The following is a 21,762-nucleotide window of genomic DNA, read 5'->3' on the forward strand; positions in this document are numbered from 1 at the left end:
AGACAGCTGCCTGAGGCTAGAATCGAACCTGTGACCCTGGCACTGTGAGGCAGCTAACCACTGTGCCACCCAGTGATACTAAGTTTAGTTGAACATACAGAGCTGGGCCTGAGATTGCTCTGTGATTTGTGATGAATTTGGATGTATGAATTCACTGGGTTTGGAGGGGAGCTCATACGAGATCCTCTGATTAATTCAGATTCACAAACCACATGAGCAAGTGTTTTGAGTGCAGTGATGAAAATGTGTTGCTGGAAAAGCGCAGCAGGTCAGGCAGCATCCAAGGAGCAGGAGAATCGATGTTTCGGGCATGAGCCCTTCTTCAGGAATGAGGAAAGTGTGTCCAGCAGGCTAAGATAAAAGGTAGGGAGGAGGGACTTGGGGGAGGGGCATTGGAAATGCGATAGGTGGAAGGAGGTTAAGGTGAGGGTGATAGGCGGGATTGGGGGTGGGGGCAGAGAGGTCAGGAAGAAGATTGCAGGTTAGGAAGGCGGTGCTGAGTTCGAGGGATTTGACTGAGACAAGGTGGGGGGAGGGGAAATGAGGAAACTGGTGAAATCTGAGTTCATCCCTTGTGATTGGAGGGTTCCTAGGCGGAAGATGAGGCGCTCTTCCTCCAGCCACAGTGTTGCTATGGTCTGGCGATGGAGGAGTCCAAGAACCTGCATGTCCTTGGTGGAGTGGGAGGGGGAGTTGAAGTGTTGAGCCACGGGGTGGTTGGGTTGGTTGGTCCGGGTATCCCAGAGGTGTTCTCTGAAACGTTCCGCAAGTAGGCGGCCTGTCTCCCCAATATAGAGGAGGCCACATCAGGTGCAGCGGATGCAATAAATGATGTGCGTGGAGGTGCAGGTGAATTTGTGGCGGATATGGAAGGATCCCTTGGGGCCTTGGAGGGAAGTAAGGGGGGAGATGTGGGCGCAAGTTTTGCATTTCTTGCGGTTGCAGGGGAAGGTGCTGGGATTGGAGGTTGGGTTGATGGGGGGTGTGGACCTGACGAGGGAGTCACAGAGGGAGTGGTCTTTTCGGAACGCTGATAGGGGAGGGGAGGGAAATATATCCCTGGTACGTTTGGAGGTGGCGGAAATGACAGCGGATGATACACTGTATATGGAGGTTGGTGGGGTGGTAGGTGAGGACCAGTGGGGTTCTGTCCTGGTGGTGGTTGGAGGAGGGGAGCTCAAGGGTGGAGGAGCGGGAAGTGGAGGAGATGCGGTGGAGGGCATTGTCGATCACGTTTGGCGGGAAATTGCGGTCTTTGAAGAAGGAGGCCATCTGGGTTGTACGGTATTGGAACTGGTCCTCCTGGGAGCAGATGCGGTGGAGACGAAGGAATTGGGAATATGGGATGGCGTTTTTACAGGGGGCAGGGTGGGAGGAGGTGTAGTCTCGGTAGCTGTGGGAGTCGGTCGGTTTATAGTCAATGTCCATGTTGATTTGGTCGCCTTAGATGGAAATGGAAAGGTCGAAGAAGGGGAGGGAGGAATCTGAGACTGTCCAGGTGAATTTGAGGTCGGGGTGGAGGGTGTTGGTAAAGTGGATGAACTGTTCAACCTCCTCGTGGGAGCACGAGGCAGCGCCGATACAGTCATCAATGTAGCGGGGGAAAAGGTGGGGGGTGGTGCCAGTGTAGCTGCGGAAGATGGACTGTTCCACATATCCTACGAAGAGGCAGGCATAGCTGTGGCCCATGCGGGTGCCCATGGCTACTCCTTTGGTTTGGAGGAAGTGGGAGGATTGGAAAGAGAAGTTGTTCAGGGTGAGGACCAGTTCAGTCAGTCGAAGGAGGGTGTCAGTGGAAGGGTACTGGTTGGTGCGGCGGGAAAGGAAGAAGCGGAGGGCTTTGAGGCCTTCATGATGGGGGATGGAGGTGTACAGGGACTGGATGTCCATGGTGAAGATAAGGCGTTGGGGACCGGGGAAGCGAAAATCATGGAGGAGGTGGAGGGCGTGGGTGGTGTCCCGAACGTAGGTGGGGAGTTCTTGGACTAAGGGGGACAGGACCGTGTCGAGGTATGCAGAGATGAGATCGGTGGGGCAGGAGCAGGCTGAGACAATGGGTCGGCCGGGGCAGTCAGGTTTGTGGATTTTGGGCAGGAGGTAGAAACGGGCGGTGCGGGGTTGTGGGACTATGAGGTTGGAGGCGGTGGATGGGAGATCCCTTGAGATGATGAGGTTATGGATGGTCTGGGAGATGATGGGAGGTGGTGGGAGGTGGGGTCATGGTCAAGGGGGCAGTAGGAGGAGGTGTCCGCAGTGATGGTCTGTTTTACTGACATTAACAATGTGATCATTCCAAGTTCTTTTCCTACAATTGCAATGTGCCATTTCATTTAATATTACAGAAGGAAAGTTGCAGAATCGACCAAGGCTTTTGGTGAAAACCAAAATATTCAAGCAAACCCTCTGAGTATCTCAGTGACTCACAGGCAAAGTGAGACAGCGGTGGATCCAGATTTTGATGACAGTATTTCAATGGAGAGAAATGTGTCACAAATTCAGGTGTCGCTCATTGAAACCCACAGTTTGAGATTTAGTGGGACAGACGTCACGTACACTTTAATAACACCAGACCTTGATTTGAAAGGACTCTGTTTGATTTCCATTGGCTGGAATTTCAGATTGCATCATTGCTATCAACATTAAAACATCAAATCTGGTTTTCTGTGCCAGTTAGCTGTCACAGGTTAAGGGGAGTTGTGGAAAGTGGCTCCTTAGGGAATCGTGTTGGAGCCCAAGTTTGTGCAGGCAGTCCCCGAGTTATGCCAGATCCTGTCCTGAGTGAAATTGATTTGTACGTGAGTCAGAAGATGGTACAGTACAATATAAAGTAGTCGTTTGTGATGAGGAAATGTTTGCTGGTCAGGTCTTCAAAATTAATATTTTGAAGACCTGACCACCCCTCTGTATGGGGTGGCACGGTGGCTCAGTGGTTAGCACTGCTGCCTCACAGTGCCAGGGACCTGGGTTTGATTCCAGCCTCAGGTGACTGTCTGTGTGGAGTTTGCACATTCTCTCCGTGTCTGCGTAGGTTTCCTCTGGGTGCTCCAGTTTCCTCCCACAATCCAAAGATGTGCGGGTTAGGTGAATTGGCCATGTTAAATTGCCCATAGTGATAGGTGCATTAGTCAGAGGTAATTAGAGGATAGGGGAATGGATCTGGGTGGGTTACTCTTCGAAGGGTCGGTGTGGACTTGTTGGGCCGAAGGGCCTGTTTCCACACTGTAGGGAATCTAATCATAAATTGTAAATTGGAAACCACTTGCAGTTTCACACATTTACAGTAAAGGTCAATTCATGTGCCTGACATCAAAATACAGAGTTTTAACTCAGAATTCAGTCATCGCAGGAGACTCCTAGAAGAGCCAAGGGAATGCATTGGGGATATACTCAAACCTTCCCTGAAAAGGTCAAACATTGCCAAATAGGAGGTGCTCCCTCAGGAAGGCACAGACACAGTAAGAGACTTCATCAGGAAGGGGCAGAGGTAGGGGTCAAGGCAATGGAAGCGATTGAACAGCCCATCTCCCCAACCCTTCAAACAGCACCTTCCCCTGTGTGTAGGTCATACTTTGGATTTATCAACCATCTGCAAACCCATGGAAATGGACCACCCTTGACCCAGAGACACTGCTTAATAAAGGACAGCCTGTAAGTCGACCTTCCTCATTTTGCCCAGACTCCTTCCATCAGCTCTAGTGTTTGAATCATAGAAACATAGAGGACAGGCACAGGAGGAGGCCATTCGGCCCTTCGAGCCTGCTCCACCATTCACCATGGTTACGGCTGATCATCCAACTCTATAGCATAATGCTGCTTTCTCCCAATAACCTTTTCTCCCATTCACCCCAAGTGTTATATCTATCCTTCCCTTGAATACAGTGAATGTTTTGGCATTAACTGTTTTCTGTGACAATTAATTCAGTAGGCCACCACCCTTTGATTGAAGAAATGGCTCCTTATCTCCTGATAAGTTTACCTCTTATCAGGGAACCGAGAGAATTTTTTTCTCCTTCTAAATAATGCACATGATGCGCATCCTAATAAAATACAACGCTGAACTGTTTCTAGCACCATCCGAATGAGTTCCCACTCAATTCAGTCACTTCTCAGAGGTTTATCTGATATTGGGTCATCTGTTGAGCATCCCAAAAGGTCAACAACATGTTTTGTTGTGACTGGATGATTTTTAGAACATCAGAGATTTTGAATCATATTGTTTCCTTTGTTGTTTATCGTGAAGCGGAGCTAATCCATTAATATAACCCCCAATAAGTTCACTCTTAATCTTCCCAGGACAGTAAATCCTGGGTTGAAGTATATTGAAGAATTGTAACCTCCGTTATTGTTTTATATAACATTCAGCTCAAGGTTAATCTTTTAAAAAATGTCCCTGAAAAATATGCAATGTTTTCCTTCTCTTGGATATTGAACACCACAAATAGAGTGATGTTCAAAATGTTCATCGGGTTTGTTTTGAACATTACATATACAGCACGGAAACAGACCCTTCGGCCCAACCAGTCCATGCCGGCCATAATCCCAAACTAAACTAGTCCCAGCTGCCTGCTCCTGGCCCATGTCCCTCCAAACCTTTCCTATTCACGAACTTATCCAAATGTCCTTTAAACACTGTAACTGTACCCACATCCACCACTTCCTCAGGAAGGTCATTCCGCACACGAACGACTACGTAAAACAGTTGCCCCTCATGTCTTTTTAAAATCTCTCTCCTCTCACCTTAAAAGTATCCCCCCTAGACTTGAAATCCCCTGCCCCAGGGAAAAGACACCATGCCCCCTCATGATTTTATAAACCTCTATAAGGTCAGCCCTCGGCCTCCTACGTCCCTGTGAAAAAAAGTTCCAGCCTTTCATTATAATTTAAACCCACCATTCCTGACAACGTCCTGGTAAACCTTTTCTGAACCCTCTCCAGTTTATTAATATCCTTCCTGTAACAGGGAGACCAGAACAGGACACAGCACTCCACAAGAGGCCTCACCAATGTGCTGTACAACCTCAACATCCCAACTCCTGCCTTGTCCTTTCCCACAGTCTCCGGTGAAATTATAATGCCTTCAAATTGATTCCTTTGGACCATCCAAATTGGAGCACATTGTGGACCATTCGGCCCACTTGATACTGTTCCACCATTTGATAAAATATTCTGATCATGCCCTCAGCCGCTACTTTCCTGTCTGACTCCCCCACCCCCACAACCTTCGACTCCCTTTTTAATTAAAAATCTCTTTCACCTTTAGAAATATTCAGAGACTCAGCCCCTACTGCTCTTGGGGGAAGAGAATTACACCTATTTATGACCCTCTGGCAGGGATGCTTTTAAATGTTTTCCTTGCTGAAAGCCGTACATTCTACATCTCTGAAGGAGCACGGTGTTCTGTCTCTGCAAGATAAAGATTTCCTCTTCAAAATGCCCCCCTGTTTGTTTAGCTCAGAGTTAATAATGTAAGAGATAGGAGCAGAATTAGGTCATTCCTTTCACCGGCTCTGCCATTCTGATAAGACCAAATGCTGATTTTCCTCCTCAAACCCATTTAACAATCCAGACCGCATCCAGCTTTGACTTAAGAGTGTGAAAATCTGTCGGTTTTACTCAAGAGTGAACTCGATGACTGAGCCTTCATTGCCTACGGGGCCAGAATGTTACAGGCACGGTGGCTCAGTGGTTAGCGCTGCTGCCTCACAGCGGCCGGGACCTGGGTTCGATTCCAGTCCTCGGGCGACTGTGTGTGGACTTTGTACATTCTCCCCGTGTCTGCATGGGTTTCCTCTCACAGTCCAAAGATGTGCAGGCTAGATGAGTTGGCCATGCTAAACTGCCCATTGTGTCAGAGGCATTAGTCAGGGGGGAATGGGTCTGGGTGGGTTACTCTTCGGAGGTGTGGACTGGTTGGGTGGAACGGTCTGTTTCCACACTGTAGGGAATCTCTTTATTAGATTCCCTAGCCCCTTCAGTGAAAGGATTCATCCTCATCTCAATTCTCAGTGACAAAGTAAGTCCCCCCTCTCTGTGATCACCATGGAGACGCAGACAGACTGTTTCCCCTCGAGGGGGGGATCAGGATCTGAGGGGGCAGCTTCCAAAGAAAGGGAAGACGGAGGTGAGGAGGAATTTCTTCTCTTGCGGCACCTGTGAAATTCTCTTCCTCAGAAAATGTACTTTAGGGATCCTCACCCAGTCTGGGCCTACCCAGTCTGACTCCAGACCCACATCAATGTGGTTAACCTCTGGGCAATTACGGATGGGCAATAAATGCTGGTTTAGCCAGAGATGCCCTCGTCCCGTGCATTAATTGAAAGAAAAGAGCAGCTGTCAGTGAATCTATTCAAAGTCACATTTGATGGATTTCTGACCAACATAAGACATAGGAGCAGAAATTAGGCCATTCAGCCCATCGAGTCTGCTCCGCTATTCAATCATGGTTGATAGGTTTCTCAACCCCATTCTTCTGCTTTCTCCCCATAACCCATGATCCCCTGACAATCAAGAACCTATCTATCTCAGTCTTAGAATAACTCGATGACCTGGCCTCCACAGCCTTCTGTGGCAATAAATTCCATAGATTCACCCTCTCTGTGGCTGAAGAAGGAATATCATGGGTGTTTTGGAACCAGATAGAAAATGGAGATAACACCACAACCAGATCAGCTGTGACATTACTGAATGGAGGATCAGGCTTGATGGGCTGAATAGCCTACACCAGCTCCTGTTTCTTATGTTCTTAAGACATTACCCTAATATCTAACTATGCTACTATGTTAGTTGGGATTTTTACCTCACGAATGCATTCCACTTCCTGATCATCTTTCATAATAATTATTTATTCTGGGCAGCGGATTGCTGTTGGCTCTGTTCTGGTGATCGTAGATGAATGGTTGCATTAAAATGGCACAATCAGCAATTAAACAAATCCGGATTAGCAGAGATGGCATTAGAAATAATGCTCAGGAAACATCACAAGCCACTCAGTCCTTGGAGGTTGTACATGATGTTGGTGAGGGCCTCTTCTGGAGCACTGTACCCAGTTCTGGTCGCTCTGTTATAGGACAGGGAGAGGTTATTAAACTGGAGAGGGTTCAGAAGAGATTTACCAGCATCATCTTCATAGAATCGCTACAGTGTGGAAACAGGCCATTTGGCCCAACAAGTCCACACTGACTCTCGAGAGAGTAACCCACCCAGACCCATTCCCCAACCTTATTTTCTACATTTCCCCCTGACTTAATCACCTAACCTACACATCCCTGAAGACAATGGGCAACTGCCCACGGCCAATTCACCCTGACCTGCACATCTTTGAACTGTGGGAGGAAACTGGAGGACCAGGAGGAAACCCACGCAGACACGGGGAGAATGTGCAAACTCCACACAGACAGTCGCCCGAGGCTGGAATCGAACCCAGGCCTGTGGCGCAATGAGGCTGTGGTGCTAACCACTGAGCTACCATGCCACCCATATATTGCCAGGAATGGAAGATTTGGGTTATAAAAATAGGATGGACTTTTTTAACTGGCATGTAGGAGGTTGGGATGTGACTTTACTGAAGTTAATACAATCATGAGGGGCATAGATAAAGTGAATAGCCAAGGTCTTTTCCCCAGGGTTGGGGAGTTCAAAACTAGGGGCATATTTTAAAGGTTGAACAAGAAAGATTTAAGAAGGACATGAGGGGCAACATTTTACATAGAGAGTATGTGAAATGGACGTCCAGAGGAAGTGATGGATGCGGGTACAGTTACAATGCTTAAAAGACATTTGGATAAGTTCATAATTAGGAAAGGTTTGGAGGGATCTGGGAAAAATGCAGGCAGATGGGACTAATTTAGGTTGGGAACAGGGTCAGCAGAGACTGGTTGGACTGAAGAGCTTGTTTCCATACTATATGACTTGATGGAATGGATTTGTGAAAGGGAGGTTGCAATCTGAACATACGGATTAGGAACAGGAGTAGGTTTTATAGCCTTTCAAGCCTGGTCCTCCCTTCCATAAAATCACAGCTGCTCAAAATTCCTGATCTAACAACCATCGAGCTTGTAAATGCTTCATAGAGCCATAGAGTCATAGAGATGTACTGCATGGAAACAGACCCTTCAGTCCAACCCATCCATGCCGACCAGATATCCCAACTCAATCTAGTCCCACCTGCCAGCACCCGGCCCATATCCCTCCAAACCTTTCCTATTCATATACCCATCCAAATGCTTCTTAAATGTTGCAATTGTACCAGCCTCCTCCACTTCCTCTGGCAGCTCATTCCATACACGCACCACCCTTTGCGTGAAAAAGTTGCCCCTTAGGTCCCTTTTATATCTTTCCCCTCTCACCCTAAACCTATGCCCTCTAGTTCCTCCAACTCAGGGAAAAGACTTTGTCTATATATCCTATCCATACCCCTCATGCTTTTATAAACCTTTATAAGGTCATTCCTCAGTCTCCGGCACCCCAGGGAAAACAGCCCCAGCCTGTTCAGCCTCTCCCTGTAGCTCAAATCCTCCAACCCTGACGCCATCCTTGTAAATCTTTTCTGAACCCTTTCAAGTTTCACAACATCTTTCCAATAGGAAGGAGACCAGAATTGCATGCAATTTTCCAACAATGGCCCAACCAACACCCTGTACAGCTACAACATGACCTCCCAACTCATATACTCAATACTCTGACCAATAAAGGAAAGCATACCAAACGTCTTCTTCACTAACCTATCTACCTGCGACTCCACTTTCAAGGAGCTATGAACCTGCACTCCAAGGTCTCTTTGTTCAGCAACACTCCCCAGGACCTTACCATTAAGTGTATAAGTCCTGCTAAGATTTGCTTTCCCAAAATGCAGCACCTTGCATTTATCTAAATTAAACTCCGTCTGCCACTTCTCAGCCCATTGGCCCATCTGGTTCAGATCCTGTTGTAATCTGAGGTAACCCTCTTCGTTGTCCACTACATCTCCAATTTTGGTGTCATCTGCAAACTTACAAACTATACCTCCTATGTTCACATCCAAATCATTTGTATAAATGTTGGGGCACTTAGGGGCATTGAATGGGATTTCCTGTCAGCAGTACTCCCATTTTCTCTCTTGCCCATTCATTGACCTTCGCCCCCCGCCCACCATCCTCTCCTTTGCATCTCCCCATCTTGGCGCATGACCTTCCAAAGGTTCGGGAATTTGACTGGAGCTGCTCCCCCCTCCATCGGCTTGGCTGTGAGCTCAGGAAAACAGCCATTTTCTGCCAACAAGGAACAAGAGCGACTCAGCAAATTCCGAGCACCATGTTCCTTTTGTTAGTCAGTCACTGTCAAGTGGATCCTTGTCCCTACTGCCAGGGAGCTGATAGACTTTAAATTTGCAAACCTATTTCGGGGACTCCCATCCTTCTCACCTCATCATGGGGGATAGTAAGTTCTCCAGATGCTCAGTTCTGAGGAAGGGTCACTCGACCTGGAATGTTCACTTTGATTTCTCTCCACAGATGCTGCCAGACCTGCTGCACTTTTCCATCAACCTCTGTTTTTGGTCCAGGTGTTACGTTGGTTAAACTGGGAGCAGGAGTAGGCTGTTTGGCCCTTGAAGCCTGCTCCGCCCATCCAATACGATCATGCCTGATCATCCAACTCAGTCCCCTGTTCCTGTTTTCTCTCCCGTACCCTTTAATCCTTCCAGCTGTAAGAACTGTACCTCTCTCCTCCTTGAAAACATTCAATGTTTTGGCCTCAACTTCTTTCTGTGGCAGAGAATTCCACAGGCTCACCACTCCCTGGGTGAAAATTCTCTGTATCTCAGTCCTAAATGGACCATAAAGATGTACAGCATGGAAACAGACCCTTCGGCCCAACCGAGTCTAGTCCCACCTGCCAGCACCCAGCCCATATCCCTCCAAACCCTTCCTATTCATATACCCATCCAAATGCCTTTTAAATGTTGCAATTGTATCAGCCTCCACCACTTTCTCTGGCAGCTCATTCCATACACGTACCACCCTCTGCGTGAAAAAGTTGCCCCTTAAGTCTCTTTTATATCTTTCCCCCCTCACCCTAAACCTATGCCCTCTAGTTCTGGACTCCCCCACCCCAGGGAAAAGACTGTATCTATTTATCTTATCCATGCCCCGCATAATTTTGTAAACTTCTATAAGGTCACCCCCTCAGCCTCCGACGCTCCAAGGAAAACAGCCCCAGCCCTGTACATCTTTTCTGATCCTATATCCTTAAACAGTGGCACCCTAGTCATCGGGAATATCTTTTCTGTATTGACTGGGTCTGGTCCTGTTAGAATTTTATAAATTTCTGTAAGATTCCCCCCTCATTCTTTGAACTCCTGTGAATATTATCCCAACCATCCATTCCTTCTTCATACATAAGTCCTCCCATCCCAAGAATCAATCTGACAAACTTAAACAAGTTATTGAACTTTTACAAATAAATATTGCTTGCTATCCTCCTATTAGGATGAACTTGACAATCAGCTTTAAGGGCAATTTTCTTCATGACCTCAAAATTAAATTGTAATTGCCATGCCAAAGGATCTATTTGAAGAATTTGGTATCTTATTACAGAGGAACCTCGATTATTCGGCATTTGATTAACCAGACTTCAGATCGTCCGAACAAGATCACAAGGTCGTGATGCTTGGCTAACTATGTTATCTGGTATTGATTATCCGGCATTCAATTAACCGAATAAAATACTTGCCGCCCGTTTCCTTCGGGATAATCGAGGTTCCTCTGTAAATGCTTATGGATTGCACCAATGTTTGAGGACAGAAGCTGATGTTTGTTCACGTGGATCTGCAGTGGCCACTCTCAGACCTCAGGGGCCCGAAATCCCAGATTGTCCCGGATCATCAGTGTTTTCCGGACCTCCCGCTCCGTGATAGGACGCTGGGTCCGCCACTTGTGCGCCTCCTGCAGGCCGGGCTCAAAGTAGTAGATGCAGGCCCCGAAACCGACCAGGATCAGAATGGAGATCATCAGGTAGACGGGCACGAACCAGTCCAGGAAGTGAGGCATCTCTGGAAAAGAATGGGAAACTAAACGGGTTTAGTCAAGACATTTTTATTCATCATTGATTGTTTTATTTGAAACAGGCGAATGCATGGACTTGATGAATGCTGCCTCACCGAGTTGAGCAGCTTCAGGGTCAAAGCTTGGAGGGTGGAGGGTGGGTGGTACACCAGCAGTGAGGGTGTAATTGGCCAAGTGTCCTCCTTCTGTGCTGTAATCATGGAACCCCTACAATGTGGAATCAGGCCATTTAGCCCATCAGTCCACGCTGACCCATCCTGCGTTTCCCATGGCCAATTCACATGGATTGTGAGAGGAAACCGGAGTTCCCGGAGGAAACCCACGCAGACATGGGGAGAACATGCAATCTCCACACAGACAGTTGCCTGAGGCTGGAATCAAACCTGGGTCCCTGGTGCTGTGAGGCAGCAGTGCTAATTGTACCATCTCTAACCATCCTGTGACTTTTAAAATCTAAGAAGGCGAGGCAGTGGCGAATGGTTTCGATCAAAGCCAGATTCCAAGGAAGTGTGTGCCTCAGGAAATGGAGCGGTTTGAAAACAAAGGTAACAACGTTCGAGTTGGGATGCTGCTTGTTTGGGAGGCTGGTGCAAGTCAGCGTTGTTAGGGGAGATGGGACGCGAAGTTGTCAGCAGAGTTTGCGGGGAGAGTGTGGCGAACATGGTGACTGTTTGGGAGGGGACAACACAGCTACAATGTGCTTCAGTGCTGAAGTTAGACATTAATATCTCAGCCCTCTGACCTTGTCGTATACATTTACTTGAGTAATAGTCGAAACTTTATTGCTGGAACAGCACAGCAGGTCAGGCAGCATCCAGGGAACAGGAGATTCGACGTTTCGGGCACAGGCCCTTCTTCAGGAATGAGCCCTTCCTGAAGAAGGGCCTGTGCCCGAAACGTCGAATCTCCTGTTCCCTGGATGCTGCCTGACCTGCTGTGCTGTTCCAGCAATAAAGTTTCAACTTTGATCTCCAGCATCTGCAGACCTCACTTTCTCCTTGAGTAATAGTCTATCTCATGTCAAAGTCGACCCCCTATTTTTGGCCAAATCACCTGGAATTTTTCATGTATCTCATGTAAAAGTTAACTGTAGTTCTTCACAGATAACAGATCAACGTTTATGAGTCAGTCTGCCACCCGTCACATCCCTCTCCAGCTTTCCAGTCTGTCAGTCGTTCTGCTCCACTCCCGGTCTTCCAGTCCACCGGCTGTTGTGTTCCACTCCGGATTTACAGAATTACCATAATTGGTTTGTTTTTACTGTATTCATTTAGAGATCAATTGGGCTTCTGCTAATGATACAGGACAAAGTTTTATGGGCATGAATTTCAGCCCCTCAAAAATAGTTAGTAATAGTCGACCCTGTAAATTTAACCTTATATACTCGGGTATATACGGTAACGTGAAGTATGGTCAATGTAAAAACGTTATCTGAGATGGATTTGGATGGTCTTTTCCAGACCTCAGAAGGAATGAAGCTATTGACCATGACCTTTCCCATCAACAAGTCTTGCCCAGGGAGAGTGCGGGTGAGCTGTTGACAGAATTAGTTCATATTGACGCACAAAAGGTGTCTGAGATGGAAGGATATAGCTTTGCGTTTATATCGGATCTTCCATGACCCCCCAAGTGTTTGACAACTCGTTCAGATACTTTACAAAGTGAGGTCACCACGTGCAGCAACGAACTTATAGGCAGCAACCTCTACCAAACAGCAATGTGCGAAAGAGCAGATTGTGCAATGTAAAGATTGTTAGAAACAGGAGCAAGAGGCACTTGGACCCTCAAGCCTGCTCTGTCATTCAATAAGACATTACTGGCTCGGTCGTGGCCTTAACTCTAACTTGCAGCCTGTACGACCCTCTACCCCAAAAGCCTTTGACTCTCGGCTCAATTGAAAACCTAACTCAACCCTGAACCTAATCAACGTCCCAGCCCCCAGTGCCTGCTGGGAAAGAGACTAAAGACCTCTGAGAGGAATAAATGTGTCCTCCCCTCTGCCTTAAATGGGAGACCCTTTATTTTGAAACCGAGGGATCAATATTGATCTGGGGGAAAAAAACCTCACTGACCTTCTTTGAGATAGATTTTGATTGAGGTTTTATTATCACGTGCACTCAATTACAGAGGAAAAGAGGACAGTGTACACTACACAAGGCCCCATCTTGGTACAAAGTGCCTCAGTACAAAATCTTAGTTAGCGAGATAGAAAAATAAAGGCATTAGTCAAAAGGTTCAACACTACAGTCTTATTAGTGTAAAGATAGAAAAATAAGGAAATGCAGTTTTTAAAAAAAATTACAATCCTTTCTGGGCCTGAAGATGCTCCAAGCTGGGCTTTTCCACAAGAGGGTTTGCTCTGCAACCCCACCCCACCCAAACTGGGATCACTGCCCCCTCCCCCCACACTGGGCTGACCTCCCACCCCCCACTCCCCCCAACATTCGGCTCACTACCCCCATCCCCCAACACTGCGCTCACTCCCCCATCTCCCCCAAGACTGGGCTAACTACCACCCCCCCCCCCCCACACTGAGCTCACACTTCCCCCTCCCCCCCACACTGGGCTCACACACACCCCTCCCCCAACACTCGGCTCACTCGCACCCCCCTCTCCCAGCACCCACTGGGCTCACTCCCCCTCCCTCCACCCACACTGGGCTCACTCCCCCCCCCCCACCAATACTTGGCTCACTACCCCCCTCCCCCCACACTGGGCTCACTCCCCCTCCCTCCCCCAACACTTGGCTCACCCCCCCCCCACACAGGGCTCACTACCCTCCCCCTCCCCCAACACTCGGCTCACTGAGGGGCTGAATGGCTTGCTTCCACACTGTAGGAGTTCTCTGATTACTAACCTCAGCACTGTGAGGGTAGCAGGTCACTGCAGTCTTGTCTGTGGACATATACTCCCACAAGGTGGGCAATTAGCATTGAGAGGGTGGGTGGGAAGTGAGGGCCTCTCTCCATTGTCCCCCTGATCCTACAGAAAGGAGCCAGCATTTAGTTCAGAGAACTGCTCAGGTTGAATGTGGGCCCCACTGTACAGCAACTGGGTCTAAGGCTCAAGGCCTGGTCGCTTGGCTAAGGCAACGTCTCAAGTTCTCATTATTTTTAGAGGAGTTCCCGACGGGAGATTGGACAAGAAGACTCCTTTCTTACTGAGACACACCACTACGTGTTATTCTGTGTGTGTGAAACCTCCCCTCCTCCCCCCACCCAACTACCAGGCCTCAAGGGAAAGATAACTGTGTTGCCTCATGAACAACAGATCACCTGGGGGGTGGGGTGGTGGTGAGACTAATGAGGAAGTGAGGGCTGCAGATGCTGGAGATCAGAGTCAAAAGGTGTGGTGCTGGAAAAGCACAGCCTGTCAGGCAGCATCCGAGGAGCAGGAAAGTCAACGTTTCAGGAGAGTCAACGTTTCACTGCTGTCTCACAGTGCCAGGGACCTGGGTTTGATTCCTCCCTCCGGTGACTGTCTGTGTGGACTTTGCACATTCTCCCCGTGTCTGTGTGGGTTTCCTCCGGGTGCTCCGGTTTCCTCCCACAGTCCAAAGATGTGCAGGTCAGGTGAATTGGCCATGCTAAATTGCCCGTAGTGTTAGGTGAAGGGGTAAATGTCGGGGAATGGGTCTGCGTGGGTTACTCTTCGGAGGGTGGGTGTGGACTTTTTGGGCCGAAGGGCCTGTTTCAAGACTGTAAGTAATCTAAACTGTAATCTCTGAGGTCGAAATACTGACCTTCACTCTGGCTCTCTATCATGACAATGTAATCTGTCCTGCAGTATTTCCCCTTCTTTCTCATAGAGTCATAGAGATGTACAGCAAGGAAACAGACCCTTCGGTCCAACCTGTCCATGCCAACCAGATATCCCATCCCAATCTTGTCCCACCTGCCAGCACCTAGCCCATATCTCTCCAAACCCTTCCTATTCATATACCCATCCAAATGCCTTTTAGATGTTGCAATTGTACCAGCCTTCACCACATCCTCTGGCAGCTCATTCCATACACGTGCCACCCTCTGCGTGAAAAGGTTGCACCTTAGGTCTCTTTGATATCTTTCCCCCTCACCCTAAACCTATCCCCTCTAGTTCTGGACTCTCCCACCCCAGGGAAAAGACCTTGTCTATTTACCCTATCCATACCCCTCATGATTTTATAAGTCTTTATAAGATCACCCCTCAGCATCCAATGCTCCAGGGAAAACAGCCCCAGTCTGTTCAGCCTCTCCCTATAGCTCAGATCCTCCAACCCTGGCAACATCCTTGTAAATCTTTTCTGAACTCTTTCAAGTTTCACAACATCTGTCCAATAGGAAGGAGACCAGAATTGCACGCAATATTCCAACAGTGGCCTAACCAATGTCCTGTACGGCCGCAACATGACCTCCCAACTCCTGTACTCAATATTCTGACCAATAAAGGAAAGCATACCAAACACCTTCTTCACTATCCTATCTACCTGCGACTCCACTTTCAAGGAGCTATGAACTTGCACTCCAAGGTCTCTTTGTTCAGCAACACTCCCTGGGACCTTACCATTAAGTGTATAAGTCCTGCTAAGATTTGCTTTCCCAAAATGCAACACCTCGCATTTACCTGAATTAAACTTCTCAACCCATTGGCCGATTTGATCAAGATCCTGTTGTAATCTGAGGTAACCTGCTTTGCTGTCCATTACACCTCCAATTTTGGTGTCATCTTACTAACTATACCTCTTATACTCACATCCAAATCATTTATTAAAATGACGAAAAGTAATGAACCCAGCACTGATCCTTGTGGCACTCCACTGGTCACAGGCCTCCAGTCTGAAAAACAACCCTCCACCACCATCCTCTGTCATCTACCTTTGAGCCAGTTTTGTATCCAAATGGCAAGTTCTCCCTGTATTCCATGAGATCTAATCTTGCTAACCAGTCTCCCATGGGGAACCTTGTCAAACGCCTGACTGAAGTCCATATAGATCACATCTACCGCTCTGCCCTCATCAATCCTCTTTGTTACTTAGAACATAGAACATAGAACATAGAACAGTACAGCACAGAACAGGCCCTTCAGCCCACGATGTTGTGCCAACCATTGATCCTCATGTGAGGTAAACCTAATGTACGAACCCTCAAATTTCTGTGACCATATGCATGTCCAGCTGTCTCTTAAATATCCCCAGTGACCTTGCTTTCACAACTGCTGCTGGCAATGCATTCCATGCTCTCACAACTCTGCGTAAAGAACCCCCCTCTGAAATCCCCTCTATACTTTCCGCCAAACAGTTTAAAACTATGACCCCTCGTGTTAACAATTTCTGCCCTGGGAAACAGTCTCTGGCTATCAACTCTATCTATGCCTCTCATGATCTTGTACTCCTCAATTAGGTCCCCTCTTTTCCTTCTTTTTTCCAATGAAAAAAGTCCGAGCTCAGTCAACCTCTCTTCGTAAGATAAGCCCTCCATTCCAGGCAGCATCCTGGTAAACCTCCTCTGAACCCCCTCCAAAGCATCCACATCTTTCCTAATAATAGGGCGACCAGAACTGGACGCAGTATTCCAAGTGCGGTCTAACCAAAGTTTTATAGAGCTGCAACAAGATCTCACGGCTCTTAAACTCAATCCCACTGTTAATGAAAGCCAAAACACCATATGCTTTCTTAACAACCCTGTCCACTTGGGTGGCCATTTTAAGGGATCTATGTACCTGCACACCAAGATCCCTCTGTTCCTCCACACTGCCAAGAATCCTGTCTTTAATCCTGTAATCAACTTTCAAGTACGACCTTCCAAAATGCATCACCTCGCATTTATCCAGGTTGAACTCCATCTGCCACCTCTCAGCCCATCTCTGCATCCTGTCAATGTCCCGCTGCAGCCTACAACAGTCCTCTATACTGTCAACGACACCTCCAACCTTTGTGTCGTCTGCAACCTTGCTAACCCATCCTTCAATCTCCTCATCCAAGTCATTAATAAAAATTACAAACAGTAGAGGCCCAAGAACAGAGCCCTGTGGAGCACCACTCACCACTGACTTCCAGGCAGAATACTTTCCTTCCACTACGACTTCTTAAAAAATCTCAATCAAAGTTTGTGAGAAGATTTGTAGCTCGGGTGCTCGTTGTTGTGGTTCTGTTCGCCGAGCTGGGAATTTGTGTTGCAGACGTTTCGTCCCCTGTCTAGGTGACATCCTCAGAGCTTGGGAGCCTCCTGTGAAGCGCTTCTGTGATCTTTCCTCTACAAATGCCGGAGGAAAGATTACAGAAGCGCTTCACAGGAGGCTCCCAAGCACTGAGGTTGTCACCTAGACAGGGGACGAAACGTCTGCAACAGAAATTCCCAGCTCAGCGAACAGAACCACAACAAATGTGAGACATGATTTCCCACGCACAAAGCATGTTGACTATCCCTAATCTGTCCTTGCATTTCCAAATACATGTACATCCTGTCCCTCAGGATTCCCTCCAACAACTTGCCCACCACCGACGTCAGGCTCACCGGTCTATAGTTCCCTGACTTGTTCTTACCACCTTTCTTAAATGTTGTGCCCTTGTTCAAAAAGGGCAGTCAGAGATGAACCAGGTATTTATAGACCAGTGAGCCTTATGTCTGTTGTAGGAAAAGTTTTGGAAAGGATTATAAGAGATAGGATTTATAATCATCTAGCAAGCAGTAATTTGATTTCAGATAGTCAACATGATTTTGTCAAGGGCAGGTCGTGTCTCACAAATCTCATTGAGTTTCTTGAGAAGATGACCAAGCATGTGGATGAGAGTAGGACAGTTGACGTGGTGTACATGAACTTCAGCAAAGCCTTTGGTAAAGGTTCCACATGGTAGACTATTGGAGAAAATGCAGAGGCATGGGATTGAGGGTGATTTAGCAGTTTGGATTAGAAATTGGCCTTCTGAAAGAACGCAGAGAATGGTGGTTGATGAAAAATATTCAGCCTGGAGTCCGTTTACTAGTGGTGTGCCACAAGGATCTGTTTTGGGACCACTGCTGTTTGTCATTTTTATAAATGACTTAGACACAGGCATAGGTGGATGGATTAGTAAGTTTGCAGATGACACTAAAGTCGGTGGAGTAGTGGACAGTGTGGAAGAATGTTATAGGTTGCAGGGGGACTTGGATAAACTGCAGAATTGGGCTGAGAGGTGGCAAATGGAGTTCCATGCAGCCAAACGTGAGGTGATTCACTTTGGGAAGAATAACAGGAAGGCAGAATACTGGGTCAATGGAAAGATTCTTGTTAGTGTGGATGTGCAGAGGGATCTTGGAGTCCCTGTACATAGATCCCTCAAAGTTGCCACCCAGGTGGATAGTACTGTTAAGAAGGCATACGGTGTGTAAGTTTTATTGGTAGAGGGATTGAATTCCAGAGCCATAACGTTATGCTGCAACTATACAAAATGCTAGTGCGGCTGCACTTCGGATATTGTGTATAGGAAGGATGTGGAAGCATTGGAAAAGGTGCAGAAGAGATTGACCAGGATGTTGAGGTAAAAACCTTTTATTCCCGATGAAGGGCTTTTGCCCGAAATGTCGATTTCGCTGCTCCTTGGATGCTGCCTGAACTGCTGTGCTCTCCCAGCACCACTAATCCAGAACCTTGACAAGGATGTTGCCTGGTCTGGAGGGAAGGTCTTATGAGGAAAGGCTGAGAGACTTGGGTCTGTTCTCATTGGAAGGAAGAAGGCTAAGAGGGAATTTGATAGAGACATACAAGATGATCAGAGGATTAGATAGGGTAGACAGTGAAAGTCTTTTTCATAGGATGATGACATCAGCTTGTACGAGGGGCCATAACTACAAATTGAGGGGTGATAGATTTAAGACAGGTGTCAGAGGCAGGCTCTTTACTCAGAGAGTGGTAAGGGGATGGAATGCCCTACCTGCTAATGTAGCCACATTAGGGAGATTTAAACAATCCTTGGATAAGCACATGGATGATGATGGGGGATAGTGTAGGGGGATGAGCTTAAATTAGTTCACAGGTTGGCGCAACATCGAGGGCCAAAGGGCCTGTTCTGCGCTGGTATTGTTCGATGTTCTATGATATCTGGTTGGCATGGAGTAGTTGGACTGAAGGATCTGTTTCGGTGCTTTACATTTCTATGACTCTACGAGTCTAAATTGACCTTCTGAAGAGCAGGGAAAGAAATCTGCCATCCTTATCTGGTCAGGCCCGCATATGACAACAGACCCACAACAATAACTGCCCTCTGGGGTGATAATCATAGCCAAGGGAGTGCAGATCCTACAAACAAATATTTTAAAAAAACACAGAAATGCTAGCCTCTCTCAGAATCAAAGGAGACGTCTCAAGATTAATTTCTCATCAATCAATTGACAGACAGGACCAAATTCCCAATTATCCAGGGGATTTGGGAGATGTCAATGTTAATCCCAGGAGGGACAGGGGTCAGCAGAGACTCCTGTGACATTGTGAGCATTAGCTGGCACCTTTGCGAAGTCAGGGAATGCTGGAAGAGGCGAGGATATAGCGCAGGAAGCATGCAGATCTGTTGGACCAGTGCCCACTTACCCGATGGGGATGGAGCTGTTTTCCTGATGGACTTGAGACCAGAGGACAGATGGGGTATGGGGCTGGAGGTCTCACCAGGATGGCCACTTCCTCGTTGTTCTCTTCAAGGTGCCCTTGACCAGTTTAAAGCCATGGGTTCTGCAGTGAGTCACCAGCCCCCAGTCTCTCCATTCCTGGCCCAGTCCTGCGCTCTGTCTCTCTCTCTCTCTCTCTGCATAACATCAATCTGGCAAACGTCCACCCTGCACAGACCCCTCCCTGAAGGCTTCTCTCAGCCAATCGGAGTTTATGTTTTGGGGCTGAATAGATCTTTTTCTCATCCCTCCGTTGCCAAGGTAACCGGCTCACCGAGCTGTTTCATGTGGTGCTGAGGAGAGAGAGAGAGTGAGAAAGAGAGAGAAAGAGAGAGAGAATGGGGGAGGGTGCGAGGGATTAGAGGGAAGAAAGATGGGGACAGAGGGAGGAGAAGAGAGAAAGAATTGGAGAAAGGGAAGGAGAGAGAGGGGACAGAGAGGGAAAGGGGAGGGAGAGAGGGAAGAGAGAGACAGAAAGAGAGCAGGAGAGAGGGACGGTAGGGAGAGAGAGTGAGTAGGAGGGAGAGAGTGTGGGAGAGAGAAAGGGATAGAGAGAGTGTGTGACAGAAAGGGAAGGAGACAGTGTATGAGAGAGAGAGTGTGGGAATGAGACAAAGGGATAAAGAGAGAAGGACAGAGAGAGTGAGGAAGAAAGAGGAAGAGAGATAACAGGAGAGAGAGAGAGAGGGAAGGGAGAGACAGGGGCAGAGAGGGGGAGATAGGAAAGGAAACTGAAATACAGTGTACAGGAGGGGGAGAGGGAGTGAGAGAAAGAGAGAGAGGGAGACAGACAGTGAGGGAGAGAGGCAAGATATTGAAAGGGAGAGAAAGTGAGGAAAATAAATGGGGAGGGAGAGATGGTGGGGGAGTGGGAGAGAGAGAGAGACAGGCAGTGAGGGAGAGAGATGAAACATCACATCAAAGGTTGACCTAGAAACTCTCAGAAACAGTATGAACAAAGGCAGGCAGGGTCTGGGATTTTAAGTGATGTTTCATTTCCTCTGGCACTGGTTGTTGTTTAGTGAACAGTCTGACTGTCCTGATTATTGATAATTAATAATATGTTTCAGACTGATGGTGATGATGTGGAGGTGCCAGTGTTGGACTGGGGTGTACAAAGTTAAAAAATCACACAACACCAGGTTGTAATCCATCAGGTTTATTTGGAAGCATGAGCTTTCAAAGCGCTGCTCCTTCATCAGCTAGTGCTTCCAAATAAACTTGTTGGACTATAACCTGGTGTTGTGAGATTTTTAACTCAGGCTGACGGGTTTTACATAATTTTGTACAGGAACACTTCAAATCCATAGCATTACTTTTAGTTACATACAGAACAAACAAGCAATGATCACATCAGTTGGTGTTACTGGCTTAGCTGTTGCACATTCAAATCAGTGTGTCTGTTGGTTCATGCTCCGTGCCAGGGATTTGAACACAGTATATGCAGACTAATGCACTGGTGGGGAATTGAGGGAGCTCTGTCCTGCTTGTCATGCTACTAAACCGAGGCCCCACCTAGTTTTGTGCATAGACGATCCCACTGCACTATTTTGAAAGAAGAGTAGAGTTCCTTCCTGATGTCTGGGTCAATGATTGCCCCTAAGTCAATACAAATGGAAAATGATTCAGTCATCCTTACCAGCCTGTGGACATATTTTTAAGGTGTCAGGAGAAAGATTTAAAAAGAGGAGGGGCAATTATTTTATACAGACTATGGTTTGTGTGTGGAACAAACGACCAGAGGAATGATGAGGCGGTGCTGGTGTTGGACTGGGGTGGACAAAGTTAAAAATCACACATCACCAGGTTACAGTCCAACAGGTTTATTTGAAAGTACTAGCTTTTGGAGTGCCGCTCCTTTATCAGGTAACTGGTGGGGGATCAAAGGACACAGAATTTAAAGGAAAAAAATTTTGTTTGGGATTACGGTCAACATGGACTTGGGGTAAAGGTGGGGGATGGGGAGGGGTAGAGGTGAGGCAAGAGGGTAAGGGTGGGGGAGGTGGAAGGGTAGAGGTAGGGTGGGGAGGAGGAGTGGTAGAATTGAGGAACAGTGGGGGTGGGGGATGGGAGTGGGGGAGGGGTAGAGGTGGGGGATGGGGGATAGG

The 21,762-nt window shown here is 47.5% G+C and overlaps 1 protein-coding gene across 1 annotated transcript; it reads right to left on the reverse strand.

The window, feature by feature from the left end:
- Positions 1-4,375: 4,375 nt before the first annotated feature.
- LOC148141245 (small integral membrane protein 45) lies at positions 4,376-21,511 on the reverse strand. The gene is made up of 2 exons (XM_087978336.1): positions 19,581-21,511; positions 4,376-11,026 (listed from the first exon to the last, which is right to left on the reverse strand). Exon 2 carries the CDS (start codon positions 11,022-11,024, stop codon positions 10,818-10,820), a length of 207 nt encoding a protein of 68 aa, XP_087834462.1. The 5' UTR covers positions 11,025-11,026; positions 19,581-21,511; the 3' UTR covers positions 4,376-10,817.
- Positions 21,512-21,762: the final 251 nt, after the last annotated feature.

The sequence above is a fragment of the Chiloscyllium plagiosum genome, unplaced genomic scaffold, assembly GCF_037043375.1.
Source record: "Chiloscyllium plagiosum isolate Xiang-an unplaced genomic scaffold, Cpla_swu_hap1 HiC_scaffold_33, whole genome shotgun sequence".
NCBI classification, from domain to species: Eukaryota; Metazoa; Chordata; class Chondrichthyes; order Orectolobiformes; family Hemiscylliidae; genus Chiloscyllium; species Chiloscyllium plagiosum.